At 38.8% G+C, this 16,640-nt stretch overlaps 1 protein-coding gene across 1 annotated transcript in view; it reads left to right on the forward strand.

Moving 5' to 3' along the window:
• The first annotated feature begins 3,130 nt into the window (after positions 1 to 3,130).
• SMARCA5 (SWI/SNF related, matrix associated, actin dependent regulator of chromatin, subfamily a, member 5) overlaps positions 3,131 to 16,640 on the forward strand; it is a 44,605-nt gene continuing 31,095 nt past the window's right edge. Inside the window, exons 1-4 of the mRNA XM_063107946.1 lie at positions 3,131 to 3,586; positions 7,093 to 7,167; positions 12,967 to 13,133; positions 15,753 to 15,853. Coding sequence (XP_062964016.1) covers positions 3,419 to 3,586; positions 7,093 to 7,167; positions 12,967 to 13,133; positions 15,753 to 15,853 — 511 coding nt within the window. The 5' untranslated portion in view covers positions 3,131 to 3,418. The remainder of the gene's footprint in view (positions 3,587 to 7,092; positions 7,168 to 12,966; positions 13,134 to 15,752; positions 15,854 to 16,640) is intronic.

Here is a 16,640-nt window from a genome sequence, read left to right on the forward strand (position 1 = left end):
GCACTAATTCCATCTGGAGTTTTCTTGCCACCATTCTCCTTACCCCCCTCCTTATTAAAAAAACTATCAGGTTCTTTCTTTCAACTAACCCATGACCCTTAAGTTTATGATTCTTCAGGATAAGACTATCTAACACTTGAACCAAAAGCTTACTGTATGTCAGGCACTGTATCAAGCACTTTACATGCACTATCTCATTTAATTCCTAGGACATTATTATAAAACTATTATCTCATATAAAGATGGGATAATATAAGAAAAAGATGAGAAAACTGATTTCAAAGAGGTTAGATAACTTGCCTTTACTCACACAGCTACTAAGTTCTAGAGCCTGCACTGGAATCTGGGCTTGCCTGACTCCTGCCTACTCTTTTACCACTACACTAATTCTGTATCAGGCTATCAATTCCAGAACTAGCTATTAGTTTTAGCCTTCAGCCTTTGAAGAAAAACAGGCTTTTATGACTTTGCCACCATGTATGTACTGCAATCTGCCCCCCACAGTCATTCCAGGCATCCTGCCTTTTCTGCAGCTCCTCTGGCCTTTCCCTCTCTGGTTCTAGACCCTACCCAAAATGTTTTTCTCTGTCCCTTATGTTAGGTTAGTGAATTCAAACATTCTGTCTCCTCTTTCCAGCTTCTTCTAAGTACTTTTCCTCTAAAATTTTCCCCAAGATTCTAATACAGATTTCACATGCTCATAAGAGAAACTCACATATAAGTGAACATGTTAAAAAACAATTACCATTTTGGAGGCAAAATTAATTAATTTATGTGCATTGTTTTCCTTGCTATTTACTGCTTTTTTAAAAAAATAGTTATCAGACTTAAAATCCTTCCATTTTAGGGTTTCCAAACCAGGACCCAAGATTTCTATCTAAGACTGTAGAGAGTGAAGAAATATTCTGAATACTGAATAAATGTTATATTTTTTTCTACTCAACAATGTAAATGTTAAATAAATATTTATTCAATAAGTATTTATTGAATGTTTATATGTCAGGTATCATGTTAGACATTACTTTCTTACCCTTTCACACAATCTTTTTTTGGTGAATGAACATTTTTTTAAATTTAGAAATAAGCTTTCTCAAAATGGGGAGATTTTAGTCTAAGGGTACAAAGTTTTAGTTATGTAGTATGAATAAGTTCTGAAGATCTTTTTAGAAAATTAGTCATGAAAAAAGAATTATAAAATACACACCAGCCATATCACTTTTAATACTCTTATGAATATGCTTCCAAACTTTTATCTACATTTCTGAACTGTTAAAAACTTCTTTCAGTTAACGCTTTATAATGAACATTTTTCTACATTAATGGTTGTTCAAGTTTAATAGTTCATTTTGTGGGTGTATAATAAGTTTTAAATAAGTTTTAAAGTCACACTTTAAATGTTGGACCCTTAGCCTATTGTTACCTTTATGCAATCACATATGAAGACCACGATGAACATCATTGTATTTATCTTTGCATATATCCGTAGGCATTTCCTTACTGTTTTAGAAACAGCATTTCTTATGGTCTAAGGGACATATTTTCAGATCTCAGTTAAAGAATTTTCATTCAATTAGTTAAAAAGTTTGCAGGATTTATATTCAAAGCAGATCTTTTCTGGTTGAGATTCAACAAAACCAACCAGTTAACTCAAAGTTCAACTCTTGAAAAGTGCTTCCTTTATTTAGTAAACATTGATAGAATACTGGACATGGGAAATTTAAAAAAAGATGAATAAGATCCTGTTGGGGCAGATAACAATCTACTGCAGTGTGCAGATTTGTTATAAAGTAGAATACAATGTGCTCAAATTTTGTAGGAGGTGGATGCACAAAGCCCTTAGGCTGCCTTGAAGACAGCCTAAGGCAGTCAACGAAATTAATGCTGATTACTTATTACTTGTTAACACTTCTCAATGGAAAAGAATTGTATTAGTCTGTTTTGTGTTGCTATAACAGAATTACCTGAAACTAGGTAATTTATAAAGAAATGAGGTTTATTTGGCTTATGATTCTGGGACAGCTGCGTCTGGCACAGGCCTCAGGCTGCTTCTACTCATGGCGGAAAGTGGCAGGCAGCCAGCGGGTACAAGCAGATCACATGGCTCACATGGCGAGAAGAAGCAAGAGAGAGGTGCCAGGATCTTTTTAAGCAATGAGCTTTGGCGGGAACTAATAGAGCAAGAACTCACTCATTACTCCCCCCTCCCAGAGCAAGAATTAATCCATTCAGGAGGGATCTGCCCCCATGACTCAATCAGCTTCCAACACTGCCACTTTGGGGATCAAATTTGCATATGAGTTTTGGAGGGGACAAAACATCCAAACTCCATCAAGAATGTACATTTTTATTTTGTTTGATGCTCCAGGAGGAAAAGATACAGCTCACCGCCTGTCTTCTTATCTATTGATTATTCATATTTCTCACTTAATTGCTCTTAGCATATAAATTCAGGAGAAATATCTCTGTAGCTATGGGAAATAGAGGGTATCTAGAAATGACTGAGGTAGCTAACATACAAAAACTAAAAAAAAAAAAAAAAATCACACTAATGGACTTTTTTTTCTCGGATAACAAAAGACAGTGGGACATCACTTGGGGTAACCATAACGTCATCAAGCCCCTGGCGTCACGCCTCTAGGCGGACCCGGCAAAAGTATTAAGGGCAGCATAGGCCTCCAAGTTTAAGTAGGCAGCTCAAGACCTAGACAAGGTTTCAGGAAGCGCCTCCGATCTCAGCTAAGCCCAGAAAAAGCGGCGAGGACAGTGAGTCGTTAAAAACGTGTGTGCGACTGCGCTCACGTGGTGCCAAGGAGTCGACGCACAAACCTACGTCTCCGAGCTCTCCTTCGAGGCCCCGCCCACTCGTCGCTCAAGCGCTCGCTAGCGATCCGAAGGAGGAGTGGCTAAGGGCGAGAAGGGGAGAATGCGCATGCGAACTGGGGACCCAACCAGTGAACCAACTCTCCATCTCGCGAGAGTTGAAGGTCGGTGGCGTAGGTAATTGTCCTGGATGCTGGAGAGATAGATGATATCTGGCTGAGGAAGAAGAGGAGGAGGCGTAGCAAGTTCTGCGCTGCCGTCTCTCTTTCGCTTTCTTTTCCCCTTCCCCCAACCCTCCGCCCTCCTCTAAATCAGCCCGCCTTCCCTGACCTCAGTGACCCGGCTGGCCCCGCCCACCTTCGTCGACACGATTCCCGCCGTGAGGTAAGCGCCGGTAGAACCCGGGCCCGCGGAAGAGGACGACTACGGGCGGGTGGCTGCTGGGCCCGCCTCAGGCCCGTCGCGGAGCCGCGGCGCGGGGGAGCATTCGGGTGGGTCTTTCGCTCCTCCATCAGCTCATTGCAACGTAGCCACCCAGGCCTAGGCCTCCTGCTGCATCCCTGCCGGCCCGGCCTCTGGGTGACGCAGACGGGACATCATGTCGTCCGCGGCCGAGCCTCCGCCACCCCCGCCTCCCGAGAGCGCGCCTTCCAAGCCCGCAGCCTCGGCCGCCAGCGGCGGGAGCAACAAAGGCGGCCCCGAGGGCGTCGCGGCTCAGGCGGCTCCCTCTGCGGCCAGCGCCGGTCCCGCGGACGCCGAGATGGAGGTGAGGGCGGCTTGTGGCGTGGGGAGAGGGCGCAGCGGGAAGGAGGAGATGGTTCCCTCGCCTTGATTTTAGTGACGAGACGCAGAGCCGTACTTAACCCCTCTGCACCAAACTCGGCTTCAGGCCCTTTGGGTCTGAAATGATGCTCCACCCCTGCGCCCTTGTGGTTAACCCACCCAAGCCGACCCAAATGGGTTTCTGGCAGTTCACATTTAAATTGCCTTTTTAGCGAATCTTTCCAACGCTTTTATTAAACAGATAGTTTTGGTTACTGCGGCTGAGAGGTACTTATGTATCCCCCCCACCCCCCCCCCGGCTCCCATAAGCCCCTCTCCTATTTCTGAATCTAGGTTTTAGTTTCCACCAAACTTTGGGGAAGGATGAGGGAGATGCCCCTTAGGAGTGGGATAGACGGGCAGGATGGGGGAGATACTTAAAAACAGTGCATCCGAGAGCTTGGGCGCTCTTTTCTTCACCTTGGTCCTTGCGGGGGCGGTATCTGTTCTGGGCAGAAACAATGGCGAGAGCTGGATTGCCGAGTGCGCAGCGGGGATAAGCGGGGCTCAGCTGTTTCTGTGAAGGGAAAGGAGGAGGCCCTTCCCAGGCACTGTTCCACAGGGAGGAAAGCGACCAAGGCAGCAGCAGCTGTCTTGGATCTCCTTCTAATTTGGGGGAGTGGGGGTGGGTGGGTAGATGAATGAATTAGATAATCAGGGGCGATCGGTTGGCTTTCTATCCAGCGCATTTCCTCTTGCTAGGTCTTGGCCTTTTTAAAAAAAATACTGGTACCGCTCGCTGCCGAGCCTTCTGGGCTTGGGTTGGTCAGGGAATGTGACCGTACTGAGGGGGTGGAAAGATGGGGGAGCTGCCAGACGGGTCTCTTGGGTATGCTCCCAGGCTTTGTGATGTCTGGGAACAGAGTGATTGCTCCTTCCGGTATTTATTCTTGGCCTTCGACCTGTTGTGAGATATTTTATAGTCGTCGCAGCCTGAAGATTTCTGAGATTTTTCTAGTCTTAGACGGAATGGAAAGTAATACTGCTCTAAAGATTAGCCTTGATGGAGAATTACCATTGAGGCATCTGGCGCAGTAGTTTTATTTGGTCAGCTAGGGTGAAGTAGCGTTATGTTACTAACCTTTGAAAGAATTTTTATTTCTGAGGGTAGATTTTACTGGACTAGGAACTATGATAGTCTCTAGTTTTTAGTGATTGAGAATTGTTTCAAATTAAAATGTATTCAATGTTGCCTTTTTCCTCTTTAAGATTTCAAATGGTTTTTGGATTACCAAGGCTGTTGAACTTGCATTCCTGCTCCATGGCTATCGGGGGGTTTGGAAACCTGTGACACTGAAATTTTGTGTAAATGCGCATTTCTATACAAAGAGATGTTCCTAGCTTTTTTCATTTTCTCAAAAGGATCTGCTATGCAAACTTTGGAATGATAATAAATGTCTCACTGTAGGTCTCATTTAAACATCAGAAAGCCGAGTAATTTAAAGTCTAAAATCAAATATTTTGGATCTGCATTGCTATTTTTAAATTAAAATTGAATTCAAGTTAAATAAAATATCGTTGTGATAATAACTACTAGATGAATATCAGTGGTATTATTTTCATTTGCCAGATGAGAAAATTGAATCTTCTGGTAAATAGAGCTTGTAAAAGAACTCAGGTCTGGCCCCAAAAGTTAGCATTTTCCCACACATCTTGCCGGGTCATGTTCTTACAAAAGAGTTGTTTGGCAATTTCGTTTATTGAAGACTGACTTAGTGATTTTTACCTTCTCAATATAGGAATATTAGTAATTTTATCTCTCAGTTCATATTATCACTCGTTTTGATTTTTTTCTCTTCATATTATAGTGTGTGTGTTTTTGTCTTTTAAAATAAAGGTACCCTCAGTCTGTTTTCTTTCTTTCTTTTTTTGATGAATTCAGAGTCACTGAGATTGATAAAAACCAGGTTTGAGCACACATGCATGATATATATCTCACATCCTTAATTTGGAAAAAACGATTTTTAAATGCCCTTTTCTTGTTTGAAAGTAGAATTTAAGGTGGGTTTTTCCAAAATCAGAAAATAAATCCTACATTCATGAATTTTTTCTGACAAAGCTGATTTTCTCAGAAATATTAGCTAGCCTTCCTGTGTATTCAGTTAATTTTTTTTCTTTTTGCTTGGTATGGATAGATCAAGAGAGCAATCTCATTTTTTTGTTACTGTTATATTTTTGGCAATGTGGAGCTTGTCTTCCTTCATCCTTATCTCTCACTATTGACTAGACTGATAGACAGGGACACTACATGCTAATAATTATGTCACCTCAAGAGGCCTGGAGTCCAATTCTTTTTTAACTATGGAAGAAACAATTACTACTGTTAGAAAGCATGTTTTATTTTGACCTCTCATGGTATTTCAGCAGGAATTTTGTGAACTGAAATAGGTAGATGGCTTTGTCATGTTTAAATGTGGAGACCAGAGATTCATGATGAGCATAAGGCTACACAGGTGCCTTAAAGAGTCTTAGCAATGAAGTTAGACTTGAATTTAGGTCATTTGACCCCTTATTCTAGTACTGTACCAGCTCCCCTCCCCCTCAACTTTTTAATCACAAGTAACTGTTATAGTATGTACTGCCAAGCATTAATGAGTGTTATTATATACTTTTACAAACTATTTTTTTTTTTTTTTTAAGAGATGACTGGTAAGGGGATCCTAACCCTTGACTTGGTGTTGTCAGCACCATGCTCACCCATTGAGCTAACTGGCCATCCCTATATGGGATCCGAACCCCGGGCCTTGGTGTTATCAGCACCACACTCTCCCGAGTGAGCCATGGGCCGGCCCCAAACTATTCTTATGTTAGTGTTTTAAATGGATGAGTGGAACTCTGCAGTGTAGAGGTTGTTGATTTTGGTTGTTTGTGGCATTTGAATGACAGAATGAATACATTTACAAGAATAGCATTTTTATTACCAATTTAGGAAGCAGGCTGTAGTTAAGAGTATTAAATATAGGCTGCTTGATAAAGTTTTTGTAATATTCCAGAAAGTGGAAATCAGAGTGGCTAATGCTGCTTTCTGTGTGTACATTTGTATGGTAGCACAGTAGATACTGCAATTTTATAATAAAAAGGGAACTTTTTTCCACATTTCATGCCATATCATATGGTTTTATGATTTTTATCAGAAAAAAGAGAAAACAGATTTGCCCATATGACTTGTATTGAAAGTAATTTTGTTTTAGGATGATGTAGATAATCTTGTGTTTTAATCTTAACAATAGCCATAGCATTTACATATATGGGTTAAGTAGGGCGTTATCCCCATAATATTTAGTTTTATCTTATCAGGTTTCCTATCAGGTTAGATGACAGCCATTTAAGTATCTAGGAAGTTTGGGGCAGGACTATATTAATTAGAATGTGTTTAGGGCAGAAATTGGTCTATAATGGTGTGTTGACTATTCTTGAAGAACAATTTCATGATTTTTTTTTTCCTACCAGGAAGTATTTGATGACGCATCACCTGGAAAGCAAAAGGAAATTCAAGAACCAGATCCTACCTATGAGGAAAAAATGGTATGTTCTAGGCTTATGAATAGAGTCTATAATGAAAACGTTTTATAAGGTGATTAAGTGAACTAAACATACATGTTTAATTTTTATAATTAGGGCACAGATTCCAACTGAAATATGTGTAACATGGGATAAATTTACATAATATGATGTAATTATCTAATTCTATTAACAGTACCTTTAAGATTTGAGCATCACAAATAAGGTGAAGACCTGAGAAGTAGTTATTCATTATATATTTACTCTGCATCTGTCTAGAATTGTACTCTATTGGTTACAAAGAATAGGCTCCTTGCCCACAGCATTCTTATATTATGGTTGGGATCTCTAAAAAAGAGAACATGAGATACTTGACTCCTTAAAGACCCAGCTCACATCCTATATCTTCTAAGAAACTTTTTCTAACCGTGACTTGACTTAACCAGTACCTACGAAGAACTTGAGATTTAAATTCATTGTTAATACTAGTAATAATGGCTAATAGTGAGTGCTTACTGTGTATCAGGCCCTGTTCTGAGTGCTTTATATGGATTAAACTCATTTAATTGCATTGAAATCTTAAAAAGTTAAAATAGCAATATTTAATTAAATAAGAACACCACTACACATTATGCTCCTTAAGGGTAAGAACAGTGTCTTAATCTTACTGTCTTCAGCACCCAGAACAATATCTGGCATATAGTAGACTTTAATATTTTTTGAAGTGTACTTTTTCTTTGTTCTTTGACTTTTCTTTTCAAAATCAGTAAATATTTTTGAATCTCTTAAATAGCTTCAAAATCCTAAAATTGAGTTACATATTTTATGTAGACACATATGTATATGTAAACATACAATGTGCATAATACATATGACAACACAACATGTAAATGATAAATTATGCATTTTTAGATGTGATTTATTTTATTTTTTAATTTTTTTTCAATTTTTTTAAATCAAAATTGATTATACATATTTTGGGGGTTCAGCATTGAGATATGTTGATCAAATCATTATTACTAGCATATATATTGTTACACATCGTAATTATTCTTTATGCCCCTTGTCCAATCTCTCCCTCCTCTAATTACCGTAGATAAAAGAATAATGGTTACTCTGTTGATTTGTTGCCTAGATGATCTGCCCAGTGCTGAAAGGTGTGATCAGGTCCCTCAATATTATCATAGAGCAGATCCTTCTTCTGTCACTCTGAAATGGGCTTTGTGGAGAGAGACATCCTCTTCTTTATCTCAGCTGGTGACTCTCCTTGTGTCAATGCACTACAGTGGTTAGTGGACCATCTGCATGGTGGTTGTGGCGTCTAGCCACTTTCGCAGCAGCCGTGGTTATTGTGGTGGCTGTGGTGGGCCACCCACATGGAGGTGATGTTTTGGCATGCTCCTTAGTGCTGGCGGTGTGCCTAGTTGTGGGGTGTGTCTGGTCTTCGGGTCCATGCCTCGGGTCCCCAGGCGGGCCCCGAGGTGCTGGCATGTTGTGCCTGGTTGTGGGAGGGGGGTCCAGTCCCCAGCTCCAAACCTCCGTTTCCCATGCAGGCCCCAAGGCTCTGGTGGTGTGCCTGGGCCGGAACTAATTTGTTCTTTGCTTACTTCTAAAACAGGGGAACTTCCTGTGGGAACCAGTGCTTGAGCTGTGTGGTTTAGCTAAATAGCTGCTTTGCTGCTGTTTCCCTAGGGAAGGCTTTTTGTGCAGCTCAAATGGTTTAATGGTTGACCTTATAGGTACTTCCAGCTCTCCAGAGACCCGGTGGATCTGGGTTGTGTAGAAACTCTGATCTGGGCCTGAGTCTTTTCATCAAACTGCACCCCATGCAATTCTGCATTCCTGACCAGTCTCCTCTGAGTGGTCCTGTGCTGATTAGGTGGTGGGTCAGCTGTCCTTACTGTGTCCTGATGTTCTCCTGGTGGGCCTGTCTCCCCCACCGCTGGTGCTCCAAACACTTCCTGTGGGACTGGCTCTGTGCAGGTCCCTTGCGGTGACTCACCAGCCTCTGAATGGCTCTCCTTTTTCAGCTGTTCTGGCTCCTCCCTCCTGTGTGGGTCCATGGGAACCCTATTAGTGGTCTTGTCCTGAGGCCCACCAAGACCCTCTTCTCTCCTGCCGCCTCCAGGCAACTCCATCTGAAGGGCACAGCTGTGGCTTCTGCCGGCTCCTGCTCCATGAGCTCATCAGCTCCAGCCTTAAAGCGACCGTGGCCTGAAGCCCTCAGAGCAGTTTTTCATTCTCATTGTGGTTTCTCCCACCTTCACGAACTCCATAGGTCTCTCCTCCTCTTCCCCTGAGCTCCAGCAGCCCCAGCTTGGCTGATGTTACATTTTTATAGTTGCAAATTGGTTGATTTGTGGGAGAGAGTGACGGCTGAGGACTGTCTATTCCACCATCTTGACCAGAACTTGTAGATGTGATATTTCTGTTGCATATTTTATTATGTATCTTTGTAACTGTCTTGTATCCTTTTTTGCTGTCAAACTTATTTAAAGAAGAAATGTATTTACAGCTCTACTTTTGAAGTGAATACTGCTCTAATCCTTTAAAAGATAGATTTTTTTTCTCCCCCAAAAGATGACTGGTAAGAGTATCTTAACCCTTGACTTGGTGTTGTCAGCACCGCGCTCTCCCAAGTGAGCTAACTGGCCATCCCTATGTAGGGATCAGAACCCGTGGCCTTGGTGTTATCAGCACCATACTCTCCCAAGTGAGCCACTGGCTGGCCCTAAAAGATTTTGACACTTAACACTACACTAGTGCATATAATTGCTAATTCTGTGGCTTAAATTTAGTTTCATGGTCTTTGAGCTAACTTGTGTTTGACATTGCTGACCATCCCTCAAAAATCTTTACTTGCCTTTAGACACTTTTTTTCTCTTGATGATATCATTTACTTGATTATTCCTTTGTTCTTTGTTAAATTCTGAACACTTCTTCCTGGACAATTTGATTCTGATCATTGGTTTTCACTTGCCTTATTTAAACAGAGTACTTCCAAATATTTATCTGTAGCCCATATGCCTCTGGTCAGAATTTCATTTGCTTTTTGGGCATTTATTTTAAAATCCCATTTGCACCTCTTTCTTGGAAATATCGAATAAATGAATTCATAATCTTTATTTCACACACTCACTTAGTATTATCTCAATGAATGAAAGTTCCTATTAATATATACCCAAGATGTCCATGCAGGACCTCATATTTTTAATAGTTTTGCAAGTTTACCCTTGTAAATACTTCAGTTATCCTTCCCCCATCACCCTACTTCAGTATTCCTCTATTATTGCATTTATTTTGTGGGCTTCTTTATTTGCTTCCTTTCTTACGATCTGGCCTCTTTCAAATTTCATCACATTTTTGCAGAGTAACAAATCTGACTATATAATGGAGGTATCAGTGGTTCTTTGCAATGCTTTTCATCTTCATAGTAGTCTTGATAGGGCTCTTCTCATTTTCCCAAGTTTTTCAGTCTCCCAGCTTCATTTCCTTTTTTGACATCATGATCTTACTTGAACAGTTTTTTCTAAGTAGACTTCCTTGTCATCTGCTATTTTCTTTTTTTTCTTTTTTTGTGACCGGTAAGGGGATCATAACCCTTGGCTTGGTGTCGTCCGCAACTGCGCTCAGCCAGTGAGCGCACCAGCCATCCCAATATAGGATCCGAACCCGCGGCCTCTGCGCTCCCAGTGCCGCTGCACTTCCAGTGCTGCACTCTCCGGAGTGAGTCACAGGGTTGGCCCGTCATCTGCTATTTTCTAATCATAGGTAAATCTTGCTATCCACTTTTCATTCTTGAACCCAGGATGCTGAGAACTACTTCAGAAAACTAAATAATAGTGCTGGTTGGTGCCAGAAAAAATTTAGGGTTTTTACTCTCTTGGGCTTGCAGAATTTATTGTTCAATAATCACTTTTAGTCAGTCTAAAACTTGACCTCTCCAATCAGTCTTTCTACTCCATTTCTGCCACACCTTCATTTTCAGTCTTCCTCCACAAAGAATTGCAGGCCTGTCTTCAGCTTATTTTCTCACTAATTCCAAACACATGAGGGCACTTCAAAAAGTTTATAGAAAAATAGAATCGAGATAATATGAATCCTTCCATGAACTTTAAAAAAATCCCAATATGTGTAGCCTCTACTCTTTGATGTTATTTCTTCCTGCTTCAGAGAAATAGGCTAGCCCATGGCTCTTAACTTTAATCTCCATTTGGTTTTATGATTGATTTCTTTGAGGTTTCTGATCTCACTGTATTGTTTTGCTTTTTAGGATCTGTTAGTTTTTCTCCTTTTACCACTTTTCTTTAGCCTTTTAAGACTTTAAGTCATTTTCATTTTAACCTCATTCCCTCAAACAATAAGATATTTGCCTGTTTGTCCCCCTAAAAATAGTAATAATAAAAACAACGATGTTGATTTGAAATTTTGAATACTGTGGAATAGCTTTTACCTGGAATGTCTAATGTCTGACCTCCCTGGTTTTAATCTTGATTCCAAGCATAATTACAATAATTGAGTAGTGTTTTTCAGACATAACATCTTTCAGTTGCATGTTCGTGGCTTTTTTATTATGTTTAAATTTTTAAATGTAATTGTGCAAGATATGTACACACATATGTATCTCAGTTCAGTACTTTAAATTAGTTTGGAATCTTGGAAAACATAAACAGTTGAGGCGTGTCATCTGTAGGGCATTACCAGGGAGAAGCATGATGACAGCCTGTTGTTATTGTGCAGATTGGGCTGCTTCTGTGGTTGTCATTTGTGACCCAATGAAACACTGTCACCATGTGCCTTCCTCAAAGCAAATTGAGCTTCAGTTTTTACAGTGGAGTTAATTTTAAAAATGGTTGTTTTCCTTTAAAAAGTATATAGCTTTTGAAACATGGTGTTTGGATACCACTGGTGTTGGTTTTGCTAGGTAGAGTGTCTTTTTGTAATTCATTCTAAAACTGACATTTTAAACATTTATAGGCAGAAATGTTGCGTAATTGGTTTCTTTGTTTATTGAGTTTTTTTTGTCTTGTTTCTCCTTGTTTTAACCAAACTATCATTGTGTCTTTGAAAAGTCTGTTGCCAAAAGGCTTTAGATTTCATTATTTACTTCTATGAAAACTTACTTTCAAGGATCCTAATTTTTTGTTGTTGTTCACATAAACTCTTCCTTTCTCTTGGTGTGATAATAGGAAACATTCAAGAGCCAGATGGCAGATATAAAAGGAAGGAATAGTACTAAGAATTGCATTGGGTTAATGAATATTTCATGAACTTAATAAATGTTTTTCAAGCTTGATACCTTTTTAAAATTTGGCACAGCCTAACTCGTGAATGAGCAATGCATTTTTCCCTATTTCTGAATAAATTCATTTGTATTGCACAATGTCTTCAAGTGTTTTAAAAAAGCTTTTTTTGTCAGCTGCATCGAAGTATAATTTACATAAAATAAATTTGCAATATAATGAGTTTTGGCAAGTATATGCAGTCATTTAAACACCACCACAATCATGTTGTTGTTTCATCATCTCCAAAACTTTGCTTCTGCCTCTTTGCAGTCATTTCTTGCCTCTACCCCCTTGCCACTTCTGATCCGCTTTCTATCACTGGTTAGCATTTTCATATAAGGAGAAACATATGGTATGTAGTCTTTTGTGTTTGGCTTCTTTCATTTGGTATAGTGCTTTTGAGACTCATCTGTGTTGTTGCAGCTATTGATAGTTTGTACCTTTTTACTGCTGAGTTCATTGTATGAAGGAATGTTGAGTCTTTATTTCTGAAGTTTTATTAATAGTCTGATAAAATGTGCCTTAAATTTTTTTCCAGCAAACTGACCGAGCAAATAGATTTGAGTATTTATTAAAGCAGACAGAGCTGTTTGCACATTTCATTCAGCCTGCTGCTCAGAAGACTCCAACGTCACCTTTGAAGATGAAACCAGGGCGTCCACGAATAAAAAAGGATGAGAAACAGAACTTGCTGTCAGTTGGCGAGTGAGTAATAATTTCTACTTCATAGTTGAACCAGACTTATTTTTTGAATTCTTCATTAGAAGCATAAAATTATTTCATGCTGTTATTTATTTGGCCCCATTTGGCTTGGTAGGTTGTAGCCATAAATGTATAAGATATATCCATAATGTATCCATAATGGCCTATTTTTTTTATAGCATATAGTTTATGGATTGCAACAACCATTTGAGTAGGGAATTCAGATGTTTTGCCATTGTTTAGAGAGAAAACAAATGTAGAGGTTAAGTGGCCTGTTTAACATTACATAAAAGGAGTTAGAATTATCCAGGCTTAAACTTGGATCTGACTTTGGTGTGCTCTAGTTTCTTAAGCCACATACATGCACTGAGAGTATTACTTTTATCTGAAGTCTGAGGAATATTGTGATGATTTATGCCACAGAAGTTTGCTTAAAATTTTTGTTACGGGGCCGAGCCTGTGGCGCACTTGGTAGAGTGCGGCGCTGGGAGCGCTGCGACGCTCCCGCCGCATGTTCGGATCCTATATAGGACTGGCCGGTGCACTCACTGGCTGAGTGCCGGTCACGAAAAGGACCAAAAAAAAAAAAAAAAAAAAATTTTGTTACGTACTTAGTTGTCTTTATATAAATTGAAGTGTCAAGTTGTATGCCATCATTAGGTGCTCGTTAAGAATAAGTCTTTATCAGGTTTTTGTGCTGGTTGGAAAACTAAGATATTAATTAGTAATGATTAATAGATTTCAGGCAATCTCGGCTCCCTGGAATGTCTATGTGTAATTTCCACAGTGAAAATTGAAATGTGATCAGTAATTAAAATACACAAGATTATCTAAAAGAAGGAATTACATACTGCTATCACAATATTAAATTCACTACACAGTTTATTAAAACAGGGAAGTATGATCTTTATTTCAAAAGGATTATCATCATACACCTAATAACCTTAATTTTATTTGGGATATCCCACTCATTTAGTATATCTTATTCCTTATCCATTGTAAGTAACCAAAGCACTATTTTAATATTTATGAAACTTTATAATAACTTTGTACTTACTGTTTCAGACTTGAGAAGCTTGTAGCTATTTAAATATCATCAACATCAAGCACTGGAAATGGCAACTACTGTAATAGATATTGTTATGGTATAGTTAGTATGATGTCATGAGAAGACACATTTCTATTCTGTTATTCTATTTTATTATCCTATAAGATTAAAGATATTATGTAGGAAATATGTAATAAATTGTTCAGCTTGATCTACTTATTATTAAATAGTGTTAATGGGGAAAAGGAGTATAGTGCCTGAGTATAAGGACATAACATACATTTTTTTTCCATCATTCAGTTACATTCAATGATACCTCAATTTTAAGCAGTAAAGCACATCCCAGCCATAATAGTCAACATAACCATAATAATCAACCATCTGTATGATATATTGTGAAGGCAATTTTATAAAAATAACAATGTTGAAGTTCTCTCCTGTTTATGGAGAGTAAATTGGGGGTGGTGGTAGATATTTGCACCCAATTTCATAAGGGCAAAATGCAGAGAAGTGCAAGAAATAATACACTAAGACATTTTGATTAGAACCATTTATAACAAACACAAAGGCCCTTGAGTATTTATCGCTTTGGCCTGAATTTTGGAGGAATGCTGCTTTCTTGGAAGGCTGCTTATCCTCTTCACCAAGCATGTAGTTTTGGTAGAAATTAAGCTGTAAATTAGATTTAGAGATCTCAATAGGGCCTATCTGCTGTTTTCTAAGTTAGATGAAGATGTTTGTTGAAAGTGTAAAGTTAGAGGGGCCGGCCCATAGCTCACTTGGGAGAGTGTGGTGCTGATAACACCAAGGCCATGGGTTCAGATCCCTATATAGGGATGGCCAGTTAGCTCACTTGGGAGAGCGTGGTGCTGACACCACCAAGTCAAGGGTTAAGATCCTCTTACCGTCATCTTTTTTTAAAAAAAAAAAAAGAAAGAAAGCATGAAGTTAGGAAGTTGGCTTCAGAATTGGAGAGAAGTAGCTTTACTCACCTGAACCCTTTAAAGATTAAGAAATCTGGCAGTATTATAACTTCAGAAAATCAATTTTTAACAGGATGTATCTGACTCTTGGAATGTAGATTCTGCACATGTGTATTTAAACAGCTTTTTGAATAATTCTGATGAGTCCTTGAGTCACTGCTTAGACTCTTAAGTCCCTATTACACAGCTTTTGGTCAGAGTCATAGTTTTAAAAATTAGTTTCTAGAACTTAACTTTTTCTTTCCATTGGCAAAAATACTTAAAAAGGTAACTTTGAAATGTAAAATATGAGATTGACTACTTATTTCTTTGAAATTAGACTATCACATTTGAGTTTATCAGGTTCTGGTTAATCTGTGATATTACTCTGTTTTTATAACAATTTTATGTATGTTTTAGATAAGCATGTAAAACATTTTGGATTTAAATTTATTAATAGGTTCTACTGTTCATGTTTTAGGCTTAATTTAGATGTATGTTAAAAATATTGTGGAATCTTGGTCAGCCACTTGACTATTATGTTGAAATAGTAGCTAATAGTTAAAATTAAAGCCAGAATTCAGATCACATGATTTTATTTCAACTTGACAGCTACCGACACCGTAGAACGGAGCAAGAGGAGGATGAAGAACTATTAACAGAAAGCTCCAAAGCAACCAATGTTTGCACTCGATTTGAAGACTCTCCATCATGTATGTTAAGCACACTTAATTACTTGGTTTTTTAAAATTCCCCCTTTGAAACATCCTTTGATTAATGTTTTGGATTTGTCTTAGCTATAATTTGTAAAGGGAATTTTTAATAATTTTACATATTTATTGGTTATGAAATAAGCTTCAGGATTTTTTTGGTGGAGCTCATAGTATGTTATATGATAGTGGTGCTGTATTTCAAAGGTGTATAAAATGCCATTGTATTTATTATTGCCCTAAGTTATAGGCATACCTTGTTTTACTGTGCTTCACATATAATGCTTTTTTTTTTCCTAAACTAATTGAAGGTTTGTGGCAATCCTATATCAAGCAAGTCTGTTGATGCCATTTTCCCAACAGCATGTGCTTAACTTCCGTCTCTGTCATATTTTTTACATATTTGTAATTCTTGCAATATTTCAAACTTTTTATTATTGTATCTGTTATGTTGATCTGAGGTCTTTGATGTTAACTATTTTAATTGTTTTCGGATGCCACAAACCACGCCCATCTAAGATGGCTATCTTAATCGATAAATGTTGTGTGTGTTCTGACTGCTCCACCAACTGGCTGTTCCCTCTCCTTGGGCCTCCCTATTCCCTGAGACACAACAGTATTGAAATTAGGCCAATTAATAACCCTACAATGGCATCTAAGTGTTTGAGTGAAAGGAAGAGTCACATGTCTCTCACTTTTAAATCAAAAGCTAGAAATGATTAAGCTTAATGAGGAAGGTATGTTGAAAGCTGAGATGGGCCAAAAGCTATGTCTTTTGTGCCAAACAGTT

Source organism: Cynocephalus volans, chromosome 9 (genome assembly GCF_027409185.1).
Source record: "Cynocephalus volans isolate mCynVol1 chromosome 9, mCynVol1.pri, whole genome shotgun sequence".
Lineage (NCBI taxonomy): Eukaryota > Metazoa > Chordata > Mammalia > Dermoptera > Cynocephalidae > Cynocephalus > Cynocephalus volans.